Source organism: Tachysurus vachellii, chromosome 14 (genome assembly GCF_030014155.1).
Source record: "Tachysurus vachellii isolate PV-2020 chromosome 14, HZAU_Pvac_v1, whole genome shotgun sequence".
Classification (NCBI taxonomy): Eukaryota; Metazoa; Chordata; class Actinopteri; order Siluriformes; family Bagridae; genus Tachysurus; species Tachysurus vachellii.
Window position 1 is genome coordinate 19,912,512 of NC_083473.1, and position 14,899 is coordinate 19,927,410.

General features: G+C 39.6%; 1 protein-coding gene across 4 annotated transcripts in view; it reads right to left on the bottom strand.

Annotated features, from left to right (window-relative positions):
- Nucleotides 1-14,899, bottom strand: part of anks1b (ankyrin repeat and sterile alpha motif domain containing 1B) — a 177,583-nt gene that overhangs the window by 86,177 nt on the left and 76,507 nt on the right. For all 4 annotated transcript variants that reach the window (XM_060886360.1, XM_060886359.1, XM_060886361.1 and 1 more), the window contains one exon: nucleotides 6,632-6,788. In XM_060886360.1, the coding sequence (XP_060742343.1) occupies nucleotides 6,632-6,788 (157 nt within the window). The remainder of the gene's footprint in view (nucleotides 1-6,631; nucleotides 6,789-14,899) is intronic.

The following is a 14,899-nucleotide window of genomic DNA, read 5'->3' on the forward strand; positions in this document are numbered from 1 at the left end:
GCTTCTCTGGGCTCTGGGTTGTTCATCGGAAAGGTCGGGGTTCAAGCCCCTGCACTGCAAAGCTGCCACTGATGGGCCCTTGAACAAGGCCCTTAACCCTCACTGCTCCAGGGGTGCTGTATCACAGCTGACCCTGTGCTCTGACCCCAACCTCCAAAGTTGGGATATGTGAAGAAAGAATTTCACTGTGCTGTGATGTCTACTGTATGTGACAAAATAAAGGTGGCTTCTTCAGCTTCAGGTCTTGCGTTGTACAGTTCAAACAAATTCATGAGGTTGAATTGTCATTTCTAGCTTACCACAAAACTCAACTACATGCTTTTAATTATCATCATAATGTCATCACAATTAACTCCTAAAAGAGGCATCCAGGTTAGTTTTTTTTTTATTTTATTCACTAAAATTAAAATGGGCGGATTTAAAACTCTTCTTCAGCAAGCTAGAGAACCTCAGAGACATTCTGGCTTAGTTTTTAAATATCTGGCACGACATCCACCCATATGTTCAGTCACTGAACTCTACACACAAACACTTAATAAGCTTCAAGAAAATGTAAAAACATACTAGAAACTGTATGCACAAATAATCACTGGTCATTTGTTCTGATCCATCTCACAAAGGACAGAAGTCACCAAATCTAACATTCACATTACGAAGATCATTAATCCATCTCCATACATTGGCAAGAGTCTGAGGACTTTGAATACTACCAGACCAGTATCTCATAGCTGGATGGGTTGGTGACATGAAACTATGGCATTTAAAAAATATTACTAAAAATGTTATACCATCTATGGTCTGTTTGTTGTTGTTGTTGTTGTTGTTGTTATTGTTGTTGTTGTTTTGCAATGTATTAAACTGAAAACGATTAAAGAAAAGAAACTAATCTCTGCCAATGTTCTATGACAAACAAGTTTAAAAAAAACAGTTAGAAAACTGCATCCCTTCATCCTCCTGAATCACTTGTTGCCCTTCGCCAATATGAACCCGGCCATGCCTCATTAAACATATAGTTAAACAAATCAATCCACAGATCAAGATAACAAACAAGAATTTGCCAACACAAAGCAGACAAAACAAATATCAGGAAAGAAAGATAACCAGTTTCTCATATTTCAGACATTTTAAGTAATGGTTTAGAAATCTCAGCCTCTAAATGCCTATAATGTTACAGTTCAGATCAGTTACATGACTGATCCAACTAAAAACAATTCATTCTTGAAAATAAATGAGCCAGGAACAATATTTCAATGTAATTCAAAAAATCTTGAAAGAAATAATAAATAAATAAATAAATAAATAAATAATAGTCCCACAGACTATAAGAAAGCTCCAACATCCGGTAAAAAATTGAAGTAGCTTTGATGGTACAAATAAAATTTCCAAGGCTTTTCCATGATATGATACAAAGAGAGCAGTGAAAGCCGAACTGATTCCTTCATTAAGCGTGACATACTTGATCCTAACTCTTAGTGCTCTTTCTGCTTCAGTGTAGTCAGTGTCCCGAACTTCTTCTTCATATAAACATTCTTGATGTAGGAATCAGTGTCTAAGAATAGATCAAGATGGATGGTTTGTCTAATCAGGCAAGCAAATAACACCCCAGATCTTTTCACCAAGCTTTTCACCAGCGTTTCTCTCTACCTCTGTGGAACCTAAGTAATGGGTTTGGTAGGTGATGAGTCATGGGACAGCTTGCTTAAGGGTAGATCAGCCATCTTCTGTTCCAGTCTCTGCAAATTATCCATCTGGCAGAAGAACTTCCACTGACAATCCAGTACTTCAGACAGAGTCTTGATATCAATGTCTATCCATTAGATGGATTTAACAAGTGAGAATTCAAGTTCCTTTCTAAGTATCTGATCAATAAGTGCAGTATGTAAAGTAACAGCTTGGGGTTGTCACATTTTAATGCGCTCACTCTGGCCTTTCCTATTAAAAAGGAACATGAATAAACACGGATAAATTTAAATTTAAATTTAACTCCAGATTTCAATGCTGCTTTGTGAAAATGTTCATTGTTATACAAATAACATAGAAACAAAAGAATTACAAAGGCAACATAGACTGTACCAGAGACATGTCCATCAGACATAAACCACACCAAGAATCTTTAAATATGTCCACACACACCCCCACACAAAACCGTCATATATACTGGGGTTGTTCCCTTCTTCTCTTCTCTTCTCCCTTGCCTTCCTTTCTTATGCAAATGACCCAGGAATATTCATGAAGCACTAAACTGCACTGTGTTAATAATTTAAAAAACTGTCAGTCTCGTTCAGCATAGCACAATGAGATTGTGTCCCTCTTTTCCTCGACTCTGGAGCTGAATGTAACTGTAAGCAAGCTGTGAAGGAGCCGTTTGCTACACTTTAGTACGTTTGTCTTCACTGATGAAGGACAAGACTGAATACTTAACACACTCATATAATCATCTAATCATAGGAGAGGATATTTTAGCCTACCACTGACAGAGCATCAATGTAGGGAGCTTAGCCTACAGGGAAGGTTGAGAGCTACTGTACGCTATCAGAAAGTTAGCAGCCACACACACACACACACACAAATCGTTTTCTCATTATTTTATTCGTACAGTATATTATTGCTTTATTTTCTTAAGTAACTTTCACCTACACAACCTGATACCAAGTAGTGTTAGCAATGGAGTGTGATGCATGGCAGAAAACATTGACAACAAATGGAGTAATTATTTTTCCACAAACTACTATTATACTCCACAAAATAACAGCAAAATATAAAAAAATAATATGTAAGTAGTATTTTCTCTTTTTTTCCAGATAGATAGATAGATAGATAGATAGATAGATAGATAGATAGATAGAAAACAAATCCAAAATCTTGGTAAAATTATATTATTATTATTATTATTATTATTATTATTATTATTATTACTATTATTATTATTATTATTCTTTTCTTTTTTAGGGAAAAATGTTGTTTATGGTCATTACATGCAAGAAATATTAGATACATTTTAAAAACACAATTTATAAAAGACATTTTAACATTTTTAATTTGTTATTTACATTTAAATAAATATTACATTGATCTCATTTTTTAACACCTGAGCAACTGAGGGTTAAGGGGACTTGCTCAAGGACCCAGCAGCAGCAGCAGCAGCAGCTTGGTGGACCTAAGGTACAACGCCTTAACCACTGAGCTTGCACCATGTTCCCGAACAGGTTTGCTCTTTATTTGCAGTGAAGGCTAATGTAGATTTGGTATTAACTTTACCGTCAGGTCTAAATTAGAAAGTTGGGAACAAAAAGTGCTAATCTAAACTAATTTTCTTCAAGTGTCTCTGTGAAACCCTGTGAAACTCTAAAACTCCTCAATCCTCTTCTGACTGCATGCTGTGTCTCAGTAAGAGCGTCACTCCATTAAAGTCAAGGACTTTAAACACTCTCATGTGCCAAACATTCTACTGAAAAGTGATACGAGAAAACACGGGATACTATTACTCAGATTACACCATATTCATTCATGATGTCTTGTCTGGCAGAAAAATAAATTCCTATAAATAAGCTTTAATAATGTATCTTTAATAAATCCTGCAGCCGCACACATGCCTAAAGCTTCACAGAACCATACAGCATTATGTAAACAGTGTGATGGTGGGTCCTGACTCACAGAAACCCTCTCGCTTTGCTTCAGCAGGTGTGAATCAGCCTGCCTACAGGCAGCGCAGCTCCGAAGCAGCACAGCGCCATAGCAACCCACAGGTGACTCGCCTGGGCTGTTTCCACGACAACCTAAGTCTCAGAACATGCCAATGCAACCACAGCAGAAATCTGGCCATTTCTTCACAACAGGAGTGGGTGTGTAGATGGAAATTTGAGCCAAAATCTGGACCGTGCAATCTTATACTTTAATATTGTTATCTGTTATCCTGCACTTCTGGCACAGTTAGGAGTAATATTATACCTGTATAAAGTTTGTTTTTTATGGATGATATTTAGCATCACACTGGACTGAACAGATGATTTAAATAAAACGAGTGTGTGTGTGTGTGTGGGTTTGTGTGTGTGTGTAGTTGAAAGTTTAGTAACTAAAGACATTAATCTCAGAAAGAAGACAGTAACTGCAACACACCTTGTTCTATAATTTACTGTATGTGTTAAACATTTCTTTATGGAAGTGTTTATTTCTTTTCACTTTATGGAAGTGTGCCATGCCTTGGTCAAAGGAGACTGGTGAGAACCTCAGAAAAAGGGTCCACACCAGGATGGAAAATAGCTTGGCCTCCACCAATCCAGGTGACACATTTACTCTCAAGCGGCCATCAAACTACAATCACTCCAAAGGGTGAGTCACAAAAACACTGCAGGTTATATATAAGGACCTACAGTTTTTGTACTTTTTGTATTGTCTTGTAACTTGTGTCTGCACTGTCATTGTCCTGCACTGTCTGGTCCTGCACTGTCTTTAGTCCTGCACTGTCTTTTGTCCTGCACTGTCTTGTCTGTCTTGTTTGTCTTGTCCTGCACTGTTTGCACCAGGTTGCACAGTTGCACTTTATGTGGCTAAGACTACTTACAAGTCTTTAGCCCTGTCTTTGTTTCTATGTAGCACCTTGATCCTGGAGAAACGTTGTCTCATTTCACTATGTACTGCAACAGCTATATATGGTTGAAATGACAATAAAAGCTTCTTGACTCTTGACTCTACAGGCCACTCTTGCGTTGAGGAATGTCAGTGTTCACCAGTCCTCCATCAGGCAAACATTGAACAACTACAGTATGTTTGCATGGCAGAAAAGTACAGGAAGGAAGGCCGTAATCTCCGAAAAGAATACAGCCACTTTGGTTAGACGAATGGACAGATGAATATTAAAAATAGACATTTTTGCTTTAAATCATTTAGAAATAGTTTGGTGAAATCCAAATACTGTGAGCCAACATAAGAACCTCATTACAGTCTTGAAGCACGGTGGTGGCAGTATCACTGTTTGGGGCTGACTTCTGCCTTGGGACCACAATGGCTTGGACTCTGGATTCTGTATTTTATCATTAAATTCTATATCAGGGTATTTGTCTCTGAACTTAATCGTACTTGATGCATGTAGCTAGATAAGTCTGCAAAGAAATAACTAAAAGAGGAAATTTTATATTTTGTTATGGTCAAAGTCGTTAAGCCCTTAAATTTTTAATAGAAATAGACACCTTTATTTTGTCACAAATACATTACAGTGAAATTCTTTTATTACATTTACCATCTTTGCAGGTTGGGGTCAGAGCACAGGGACAGCCATGATACAGCACCTCTGGAGCAGAGAGGGTTGAGGGCCTTGCCCAAGGGCCCAACAGTGGCAGCTTGGCAGAGCCAGGGCTTAAATCCAAATCTCCTAATCCACATATGTCAAACTCAAAATCTGGTGTAATTATATTTGGCCCGCGAGATCATATCAAATGTGCATTACAGCTGGCTAGCCACATGCTCCGCTAATACTACAAATCCCAGAATGCCTTGCCACAGTTGTGTCTGTGGAAGACTCAGATGCTGCAAGGAAACTTGGGTCATTTTCCATGCTGCCAAACCATGAAAGAGCAAATTTCTCCTGCCGTGCTGCCTAGAACACAGTTTGCTGAAAAAATAAACGTACTCAGCGGCAAGTTTTCACGACGATTTGCTGACTTTGAAGCCCAGAAAGGCTGATTTGAACTGCTCACTAATCCATTTGTGATCGACGTGGAAAGCGCACCAACCAACCTCCAAATGGAGCTAATTGAACTCCAGTGTAGTGACACGCTCAAATCAAAGTATGACTCTGTTGGTGCTGCAGTTTCCCTGACACAATGCCCCAATGACGTACCCAAGCTCTCTATGTTCGGCAGCACATGTGAGCAACTGTTCTCTATTATGAAGTTGAACAAAACACCTCACAGGAGTCGACTCAGTGATGAACACCTTCAATCCATCCTGAGAATTTCCTCAGCTCAGAGCCTGACCCCAGACATTGATGAACTTGCATCTAAGAAAAGATGCCAGGTATCTGGCTTAGATCAATGACTTTATCTCAGTTTTATATTTTGGCCCACTGTGAATTTGAGTTTGACTCCCCTGTTCTAATCAATAAGCCAGCACCTCAACCACTTGAGCCACCGCTACTACAGTATGTTGTCAGGGGACTGTTGTGGAAGAATCTAAAAGGTGCGGTTCATGCAGGTACATATCAGTGAACTGAAGCAGTTTTGTATGGAGCGATTGGCCATACAACCTCTTTTCAACCTCTTGTCAACCTCTAAACCTCAAACCTCTTTTCAACCTCTAAACTGATCACCAATTACCGGAAACATTTGGGTGAAGTTATTACTCCACACTCCAGTTACTAAAAACGAAGGATCACATAGCTTTAGGATCATTTTGTATCAGGTTTTCTGATCTGGTCACATTTCAGGTGAATATTTTCAGACATACAGAAAATTTTGAAGGGGTTTACAAATTTTCTAACATTCCTTTAAGTTGCATGTGAACATTTTTCCTGAGAGATTAAGTTGAGTTCAAAGGCATAAAAAGTGTAAAAGCTGTCACAGAAACCCAGTGTGTGATTGGATGGATGGATGGATGGATGGATGGATGGATAGATGGATAATGTAGAATAACTGACCATTGCGGGGACAGGAGTTAAGGAGGTGGATGTCCAGTGAGCAGGGTTTACGCGTGACAGCCGTCGTCACTGATTCGTATGGATTATCTTCTTCTTCAGGTGAAAAAACATCCAAAGATGAACTGGACTGGATGATCTCCACACAATGTTTAGAGTCCTGCATGTTTAGAGCAGAGCAAAAATAACATATACGTCATTCAGCAGCAGTGCTATTGAAAAATGAAATTCCCAAACCCATCACACTTAGAAACAAAAGTGGCATTTCTACAGAAAAGCACTTTAGGTGCTCACAGTCAAAAAGAGAGTGCATTTATTTTGTCATCCATTATTCATTACTTTACTTGTCAGGCTCTGATGTATAGATCTCTATATGATGGTTTCTATATGATTTCTATATATTGTGTCTCCAGTCTGATCCTCAAAGTGTTTAAGTGGATGCAGGTTTTCATTCCAATCAGGCAGAAGACACATCTGATTCAACCTTTTAATCAGTTGATCTTAGTTGTTAGGAGACTAGGAGACTAGGTAACTCACTATCAATGCTCCTGTTCCTTTACAGTAAATTACGTCATATTCTCTGAAGCCTTTCATCTCGTAAAGAACGGCAAACGAAAAAACTTTCAACCAACTTTGTATAGAAATGTAAGTAGCGTATCGTTATCTTTGTTGTGGGTTGCAGTGATTAGTTACGTTATATATTTTATTTTGAGTCTAAAGAAAAGTGTTTAATGTTTTTTTTTTTTTAACTAAATATTAAACACGGGGCACGGTGGCTTAGTGATTAGCACGTTCGACTCACACCTCCAGGGTTGGGGGTTCGATTCCCGCCTTGTGTGTGTGGAGTTTGCATGTTCTCCCCGTGCCTCGGGGGTTTCCTCCGGGTACTCCGGTTTCTTCCCCCGGTACAAAGACATGCATGGTAGGTTGATTGACATCTCTGGAAAATTGTCCCTAGTGTGTGATTGCGTGAGTGTGTGTGTGCCCTGCGATGGGTTGGCACTCTGTCCAGGGTGTATCCTGCCTTGATGCCCGATGGTGCCTGAGATAGGCACAGGCTCCCCGTGACCCGAGGTAGTTCGGATAAGCGGTAGAAAATGGGAGAGAGAGAGAGAGAGAGAGAGAGAGAGAGAGAGAGAGAGAGAAATATTAAACACTTAATCCAGGGGTGGCCAACCCGCGGCTCCAGAGCCGCATACGGCGCTTTGCCCTGTTTCATGCGGCTCTTACGTTCATATCGAAGTTTGCATTTGTGTCTTTTTAATATGCGTATTCGCTTCGCTTGAGTTCAATACCTTATTTTCGTCAAACGCGCATGTGAGTGGAATGAAAATACCTCAAAGTTTCCCAGTAGGAGCAAGATCATTTAAGTAAACAATTTGTGTCAAGTTCGCTCTCAAAATGGCAGGGAAAAAAGGTGATGATCATGTGTGCTCATGTGTATGATGTGGCTATTTGCGGTAACACATGAAGTTAAAAATGTGGCTCTTGGTCTCTGGCCACCCCTGACTTAAACTAACCAACAATCCTGCCTGAAGTACCATGATATAAACATGTGTGATTAAGCGAACACATTTATATGACGTATATACCTTAAAAATATAAAATGTGACTGCTGATGAAATTGAGTCATCAGTGTCCCAATGTGTAGTGAGTACAATAAGTCTGCGCCAGAACCTTAACTTGTGTATACAGTACACAGATTCACCACCTAGAGAGCTAGGAGCTGATTGGGACGCACCCACAGACAATTAAGCACTCTGCATGCGCACTTCTCTATTCATGTGTTTATTATACATTGTGCTTTTCCAAAAGACAGTACAGTACAGTGTCCTGGACCACAGCAGAACAAGCGCATCATGACAGCAATCTTACTTAATGAATAAATTGCACGTCTGTATTCAGTAGTCAGAAAACTGTCTTTAAAACTCATTCCTTATTTACGCACTTTCTCATAAAGGTCTAAAGTATCTGTTCACCTAAATGCATTGTGTGGATAGCAAAGATTGCACGTCTGGTCTGCCAGACTAGCTCACGCTATACACGGTACCCTTCCCGCTTACTAGCCAGATGGTGGCTAAATGCTTCAAAAAACTGTTCATAAGTAAAAGATAAAAAAATCAGCAGTTTCTCACGAGTTGGAGTAAAGAGCATGGTTTGAATATGAATATATGAATGGTATAAAAACCAGCTGTTAGAAATAATTCCTCAAAAAGGTATAATGACTTTATGAACTCTTGACTCACAGGGTGGGTGGGAAACGTGACCCACTCACTTCCTCTAACCTCCAACTGCTTAATCTGTGTCTGTGTGTGTGTGTGTGTGTGTGTGTGTGTGTGTGTGTGTGTCTTTATCTCTGACGCTTAGTAACAGTGAACTAGGAGGAAATTCCTAGGAAACAAAAGGGAAGCAACAGATAGAATAGTAAAAAACAGTGACACAGAGATAGTAGTGTGTTCTGGTTGAAGCTTGAAGTTTAAGCATAAGAAATGAAGAGAACTATATGCACACACACACACACACACACACACACACACACACACATAAAACAGCTAGAAAAAAAGAGAACGGTGAAATATACAAGTAAATAAAGTCATACTCTTCGACATACAGCCACACACACACACACACACACACACACACACACACACACACACAGTAGTACAGCCTCTACCTGTAAACTCAGGTCTGTTCCTCTAGATTGACTGCTGAAGATCAACTCTGTAGATGTTCAACATTAGTAAACGTCCTCGTCTTCCCAAGTGTCCAAGCCTCTCCCACTGCTCTACTTCTCTCGTCTCTCTCTCTTTCTCTATCTCTCTCTCACTCTCTCTCTCTCCCTCTCTCTCGCTTTGTCTGGTCTGATGGCAGAGATACAGCCAAAGAACAACTTTGTACAAAAAGGAAGCAAACACACAAACATGCACGGCGGTGCTCATTAATTATCAGCTGCCTGTGCAGTTCTGAACCACGACAGAAAATACGCCTAAACTCCAGTCTACACTTCAGTCACGTCCCTGGAACTTCCAACCCTGCAACATGTGAAACCTGATAAAACTCAATGTCAAATGTTTTTTTTTTTTTTTTTTTTTTTTATTACGTTTCTCAACTTCCCTCAGTCAACCTCATCTGGTTCTGTTTGCCTTCACTCTGTGACAATAAAAAAAATCGCTCTATTGTCTGTTCTGTTCTTTTTTTTTTTCACTTTTTGTTTGCCCCATTCTCGCTAACGTTCTTTCTGACTGTAGAAACAGTAGTTACTGTATCTGATGTGAATAAGCTCTGTCATTTCCTGTGATTTTCCCATTACTGCTGCATGTCTGAATTTGGGGTGAAGACACTGGAGGACAGAAGCCTCTCTCACAGTACAGCAGATACTGGAGGGATTCAAAAAAATAAATAATGAAGTTAGTGTAAGAGTTGTAGAAGGAGAGCAACAGTAAAAGGAGAGAGAGAGAGAGAGAGAGAGAGAGAGCAAGAGAGAGAGAGAGAGAGAGAGAGAGAGAGAGAGAGAGAGAGAGAGAGAGAGAGAGAGCAAGAGAGAGAGAAGGACAGAAAGGTTAGAAATCTTCAGTGAAGACACAGGAACTGTTTTTGCAAAACATTATTGTGTTATTTACTATAATTACAAAGGCAAAACTGTAAATCTACAAAAAATAAAAGTTTATCGTTTATCTGTTACTAATCAATTCACCCGTTAACAGGCCCATGAGAAATTACAGTGTCGAGCATTTAATAGCCTTTAATCCAGAAATATCAAGATCATCATGGATCTATCTAAACAGCATCTCTCTCTCTCGGTCCATCTCGGTTTTCTCCCACAGCATTCAGGTGCTTATATACGCTGTGTTTATTCTCTTTGAATTGAACCCTGGTGTGTTTTCCTCTTTGATGTAGTCTGTTTAGCTCCATTCCTGTGTGACGTGAACCAAACATGTTGTGTGTTTTGGGCTGCTGATGCAATGCTTCTGAGCTGCTGAACTGAGCTGAAGTGTTGAGCTGAAGTGCTATGTAACCAAGATGTGTTCAGGAGCAACAAAAGGGAAAAAATATGAACATATTAAGAACACAATATACGTTAAGAATTTACTAATTAATAAATATGCATATTATTGTTTTGTGATGCATTGAGCCACGGCTCTGTGTTGTCTTGTCCCGGCTATGGGATTGTTTAGCTTTCCCTGTAATCATGTTTCTGAACAATGAATGAAGGAGTTGTGTGCATACAATTTCATACAATATAGCAAAGTAAATGTAATATTAATAGACATGAAAGCATCGTTAGTCTAGACTGCAAGGCTGAAAAAAAATTAGGAACACAAAATAAACACAAAAGACTAAAGTCTGGCATTGTGGCAGAGACAATGTGACGAACAAACAGCACAAAAAAATTATTAACAACAATAATACTGGAAAAAAAAATGATGTGTAGGCTTACTAAATTGCACCATCTACTGTCAGGAAGAGGAAAGATTTGATACAATCTGATGGAGGAGGATAAAAGTGAACAGTCCAGGAGGGGATATAAAAAGGAGAGATAGGGAATGAATGAAAACACTGCCAAAAAACAGCCTTTTGACTCTTATTAGACCGAACACTTTAAACACACACGTCTTGGGTCCGAAATGAGCTTTAAAAAAAGTCAAGAACAAAATACTTATGAATAAAATGAAGTCAGATAACAGGGAGAAGCAGTGCAGCAGCTGTCTTCAGTGTACACACACACACAACCTCACAGACACACACACACAACCACACACCAGACACACACACACACACATGCACAAACACACTCACACAAACACACACAAGACACACACAACCACACACCAGACAGACACACACACAACCACACACACACAAATACACACACAACCACACACCAGACACACACACACACACACACACACACATAAATAAAATTTCTTTGATCTCTTTAAGACTGATCTGTTCTGTGGGACTGTCAGATAAGAAGAAATAAGAGCGAGACTCAGGACTCAGCAGATGCCTAAAGAGAGCAGCACTCAGGTGAGGAATCCCCTAAAACACCTGCTATCTTCATGAAATGAGGCCAATCAGACATCAAAAAGGTCAAGTGCTATGCTCCCTTTTTGCCATTAAGCTACAGATCTATCTCAGCTGAACTACTCCGAGTGTGTGTTCCAGCACTCCCGCTTGGAGAAATTCAGTCTCATCAACTCCCAACCTCACAGTGCGCTCAGATCTTAGCAGCAGCGCTCTGCATGATCTCCTGTCCTAATGAAGGCATCGCTTGAAGCAGAGATTCCCTCACAACACTAAAAAATAACAACATAAGCTTTGAAACTGTGGCATTCTGGAGTTCATTCCCATCCCAGTGGATAAAAAGGTCTACACACTGCTGTTATAACTGGCAGGTTTTTTAGTAATGTAACAAAAACAAGATAAAATCATGTCAGAGCTTTTACCACCTTTACTGTGACACAGCAACAAGTCTTTTTTTTAACATCACAGAAACATGCGATGGATTTTAACAATGGGAGTGTGGAGATGATTCATATCTACTGCATGTTAAGCTTGTGATCTGAAATCAGATGCACATGATTAGATCCCGGTTTGATTCTAGATGACAAGCTCAACTTCCAGATGCTACAGATTTCTGCTACACAACATGAGATGTTTTCACTCAAACCTCCTAAACAGAGCATTGTGAATGCTGCTGATCGCCTTCTTATCACTTCACTGACTCTCTGTTGCAGCAAGGATCAATTCTGTTAGACAAGTCCTCACTTCAGAGGACCGAGGAACTTGACACCTGCATGCTAACTTATATCTTTAACCCCTCAAGCAGCTAGCAAGTCCTTATCTGAAGTCTAGACACGCTATTCATTTGGAAGCTCAATAATCCAGTGTGCTGCCACTAAGTGAAATTAGTTTCTGTTCCCCTTTTCATTTTCTGATACTAAGGAGTTGCTCATCAGCTGATATCAGCCAACTTGTCTTGGTGAAGGTATTTAGTTTAGTTTAGTTTCTCTCTCTCTGTTTCTCTCTCTCTTTGTTTCTCTCTCTCTCTCTGTTTACCTCTCTCTCTCTGTTTCTCTCTCTCACTCTGTTTATCTCTCTCTCTCTCTCTCTCTCTCTCTCTCTCTCTCTCTCTCTCTTTGTTTCTCTCTCTCTCTGTTTCTCTCTCTCTCTCTCTTTGTTTCTCTCTCTCTCTCGCTCTCTCTCTTTGTTTCGCTCTCTCTCTCTCTCTCTTTGTTTCTCTCTCTCTCTCTGGTTCTCTCTCTCTCTCTCTCTCTCTCTTTGTCTCTCTCTCTCTCTCTCTCTCTCTCTCTCTCTCCCTCTCTCAGATCTTCATCAGTGAACATTTGAAGCCTTCCGCAGGAAGGAATTAGTCATTAGTACATTTACAATATTTATTGTGTTTCTATACTTCTGTAAAGCTGCTTTGAGACAAAGTCAATTGTTAAAATCACTGTTAATATCCGGTGCCTACTAGCACAATAACACATTCCTGGTTGCAGTAGAGTTCAGTACAGTTTTCCAAAGTTCCTGCACTAACACACCTACTGTACCTAGTAATAAACTGGAGTGTTGAATCTGATGTCTTTCAGCAAGAAGCATCACAAGTCTTTACTCCATGCTGCATGAACAAGAATCTGAATCTACTTGAAATGGTAGACCAGGGGTCTCTAACCTTTATTTTGTCTGAGAGCTACTTGTGTTATATTATAAGTAACATATATTTACATAGCTTATTGCAATAAACCAGACCAGCTGAATAAGCTGTTTTTGTGTGAACTTTAAAAAATAACTAGAACGTACATTTCCTGAAGAAAATGTGAATGGTGCTTGCACGTGGCAAGTTCCCCTCATCATGCTGAGTGTTTTAATATGTCACATGTCCATGTTGTGCTAAATTTTGATTTTCACCTGACATCACGTGACGTGACCAGAATACACGTGAGGCAGTTCCCCTCATTGTGCTGAGTGTTTTGATATGTCACATGTCAATGTTGTAAAACGTTTTTTGATTTTGCATATTTTGGGGGCGGGGCTGCGGCACAACCGGAAGTCCAGTCGGTACACCAATTTAAAAGTTTGTTCAGAGTATCACCCTAAAGGAGCTGGCCGAGTTTGGTGTACAGTAGATAGTTCAAAAGCTTGCCGTTTATAAAACTCCAAAGTTTATAATGGGAGTCTATGGGAAAAAAGGCCACTTTGAGACCCAGTACCGGAAGTACCGGTACTCAGATCGCTTAGAAAAGTAATAGCACACCTCTTCTCAATGAGCCGGTCGATTTGACATGTCATTCATGGGTCTAGGACAAAAGCTGCGAGACAAGTTACGTGCCGAAGCTTTGTCCGGAAGAGAATGCAGGATAGTAAGAATGTTGCTTTGCAAGCACCATTAATTACTATTGTCAGATTTTGTTCATTCTCTTGGATTCTGTTATTTATCAGCAAATTGTTACGTACAAGTCCCACAGCACATACCCTGACTTCAAACCCTCTTTCAATAAAACTTTAAACACCTTTGATATTGAAGGTAATATTTATTTTGAGAACAGAGACTTGACATTGTATTGGAATTATATTGGAGTAATTTTACTGCATTTATATGCAATTGCAATGGGAAATATTAAACAGTACATTACTACGAAACACCACCTGCACTAATAAGAAATATTTACAGCGCACTCGTCCTGCAGCTTCGTGAAGCAGGATATATTCATTTAACGGATTTGCTTTGGCAGCTTTGTAGCTTTGTCCCCAGCACCTTGGATCAACTTGAATGGATCTCCCTTGGGTTTTCTTTGTCCTTTATCCAACTGAGTTCAATTTGTACAGATTAAAGTTTATATAACGCTTCCATGTACGGTTTTGGTGCTAGCTGTGTGTGGATTAATGTGATGTGTGATGCTCATGAACCCTAGGAGGAGTACGATTTGTCTGGGGAGTCAATTATTCTATGTACCTTGGTTGACATGTTGGAGATCCCTGTGCTAGATGTTTACTTTCATTGCAAGGCTTAAATTCCAGTATACTTCATCCAAAGTTTACAAGAGGATGTTGCTAAAGTTAAAATTATCTGCAGATTGAATCTGATTTGCAGCCACAAAGAACCAAGTCTTATTTTAAGTCACAGCATCCAAACATCTAAGAGCCAAAACATACCATGTAAATCTACACAAACACAAACTCTTCACAGCAACACAAATAGAGTGTACATGTTGTTGCGATCAGAATTGTGTTGCATTTATTTATAACGCACTCCGAGCACTGCAGTAA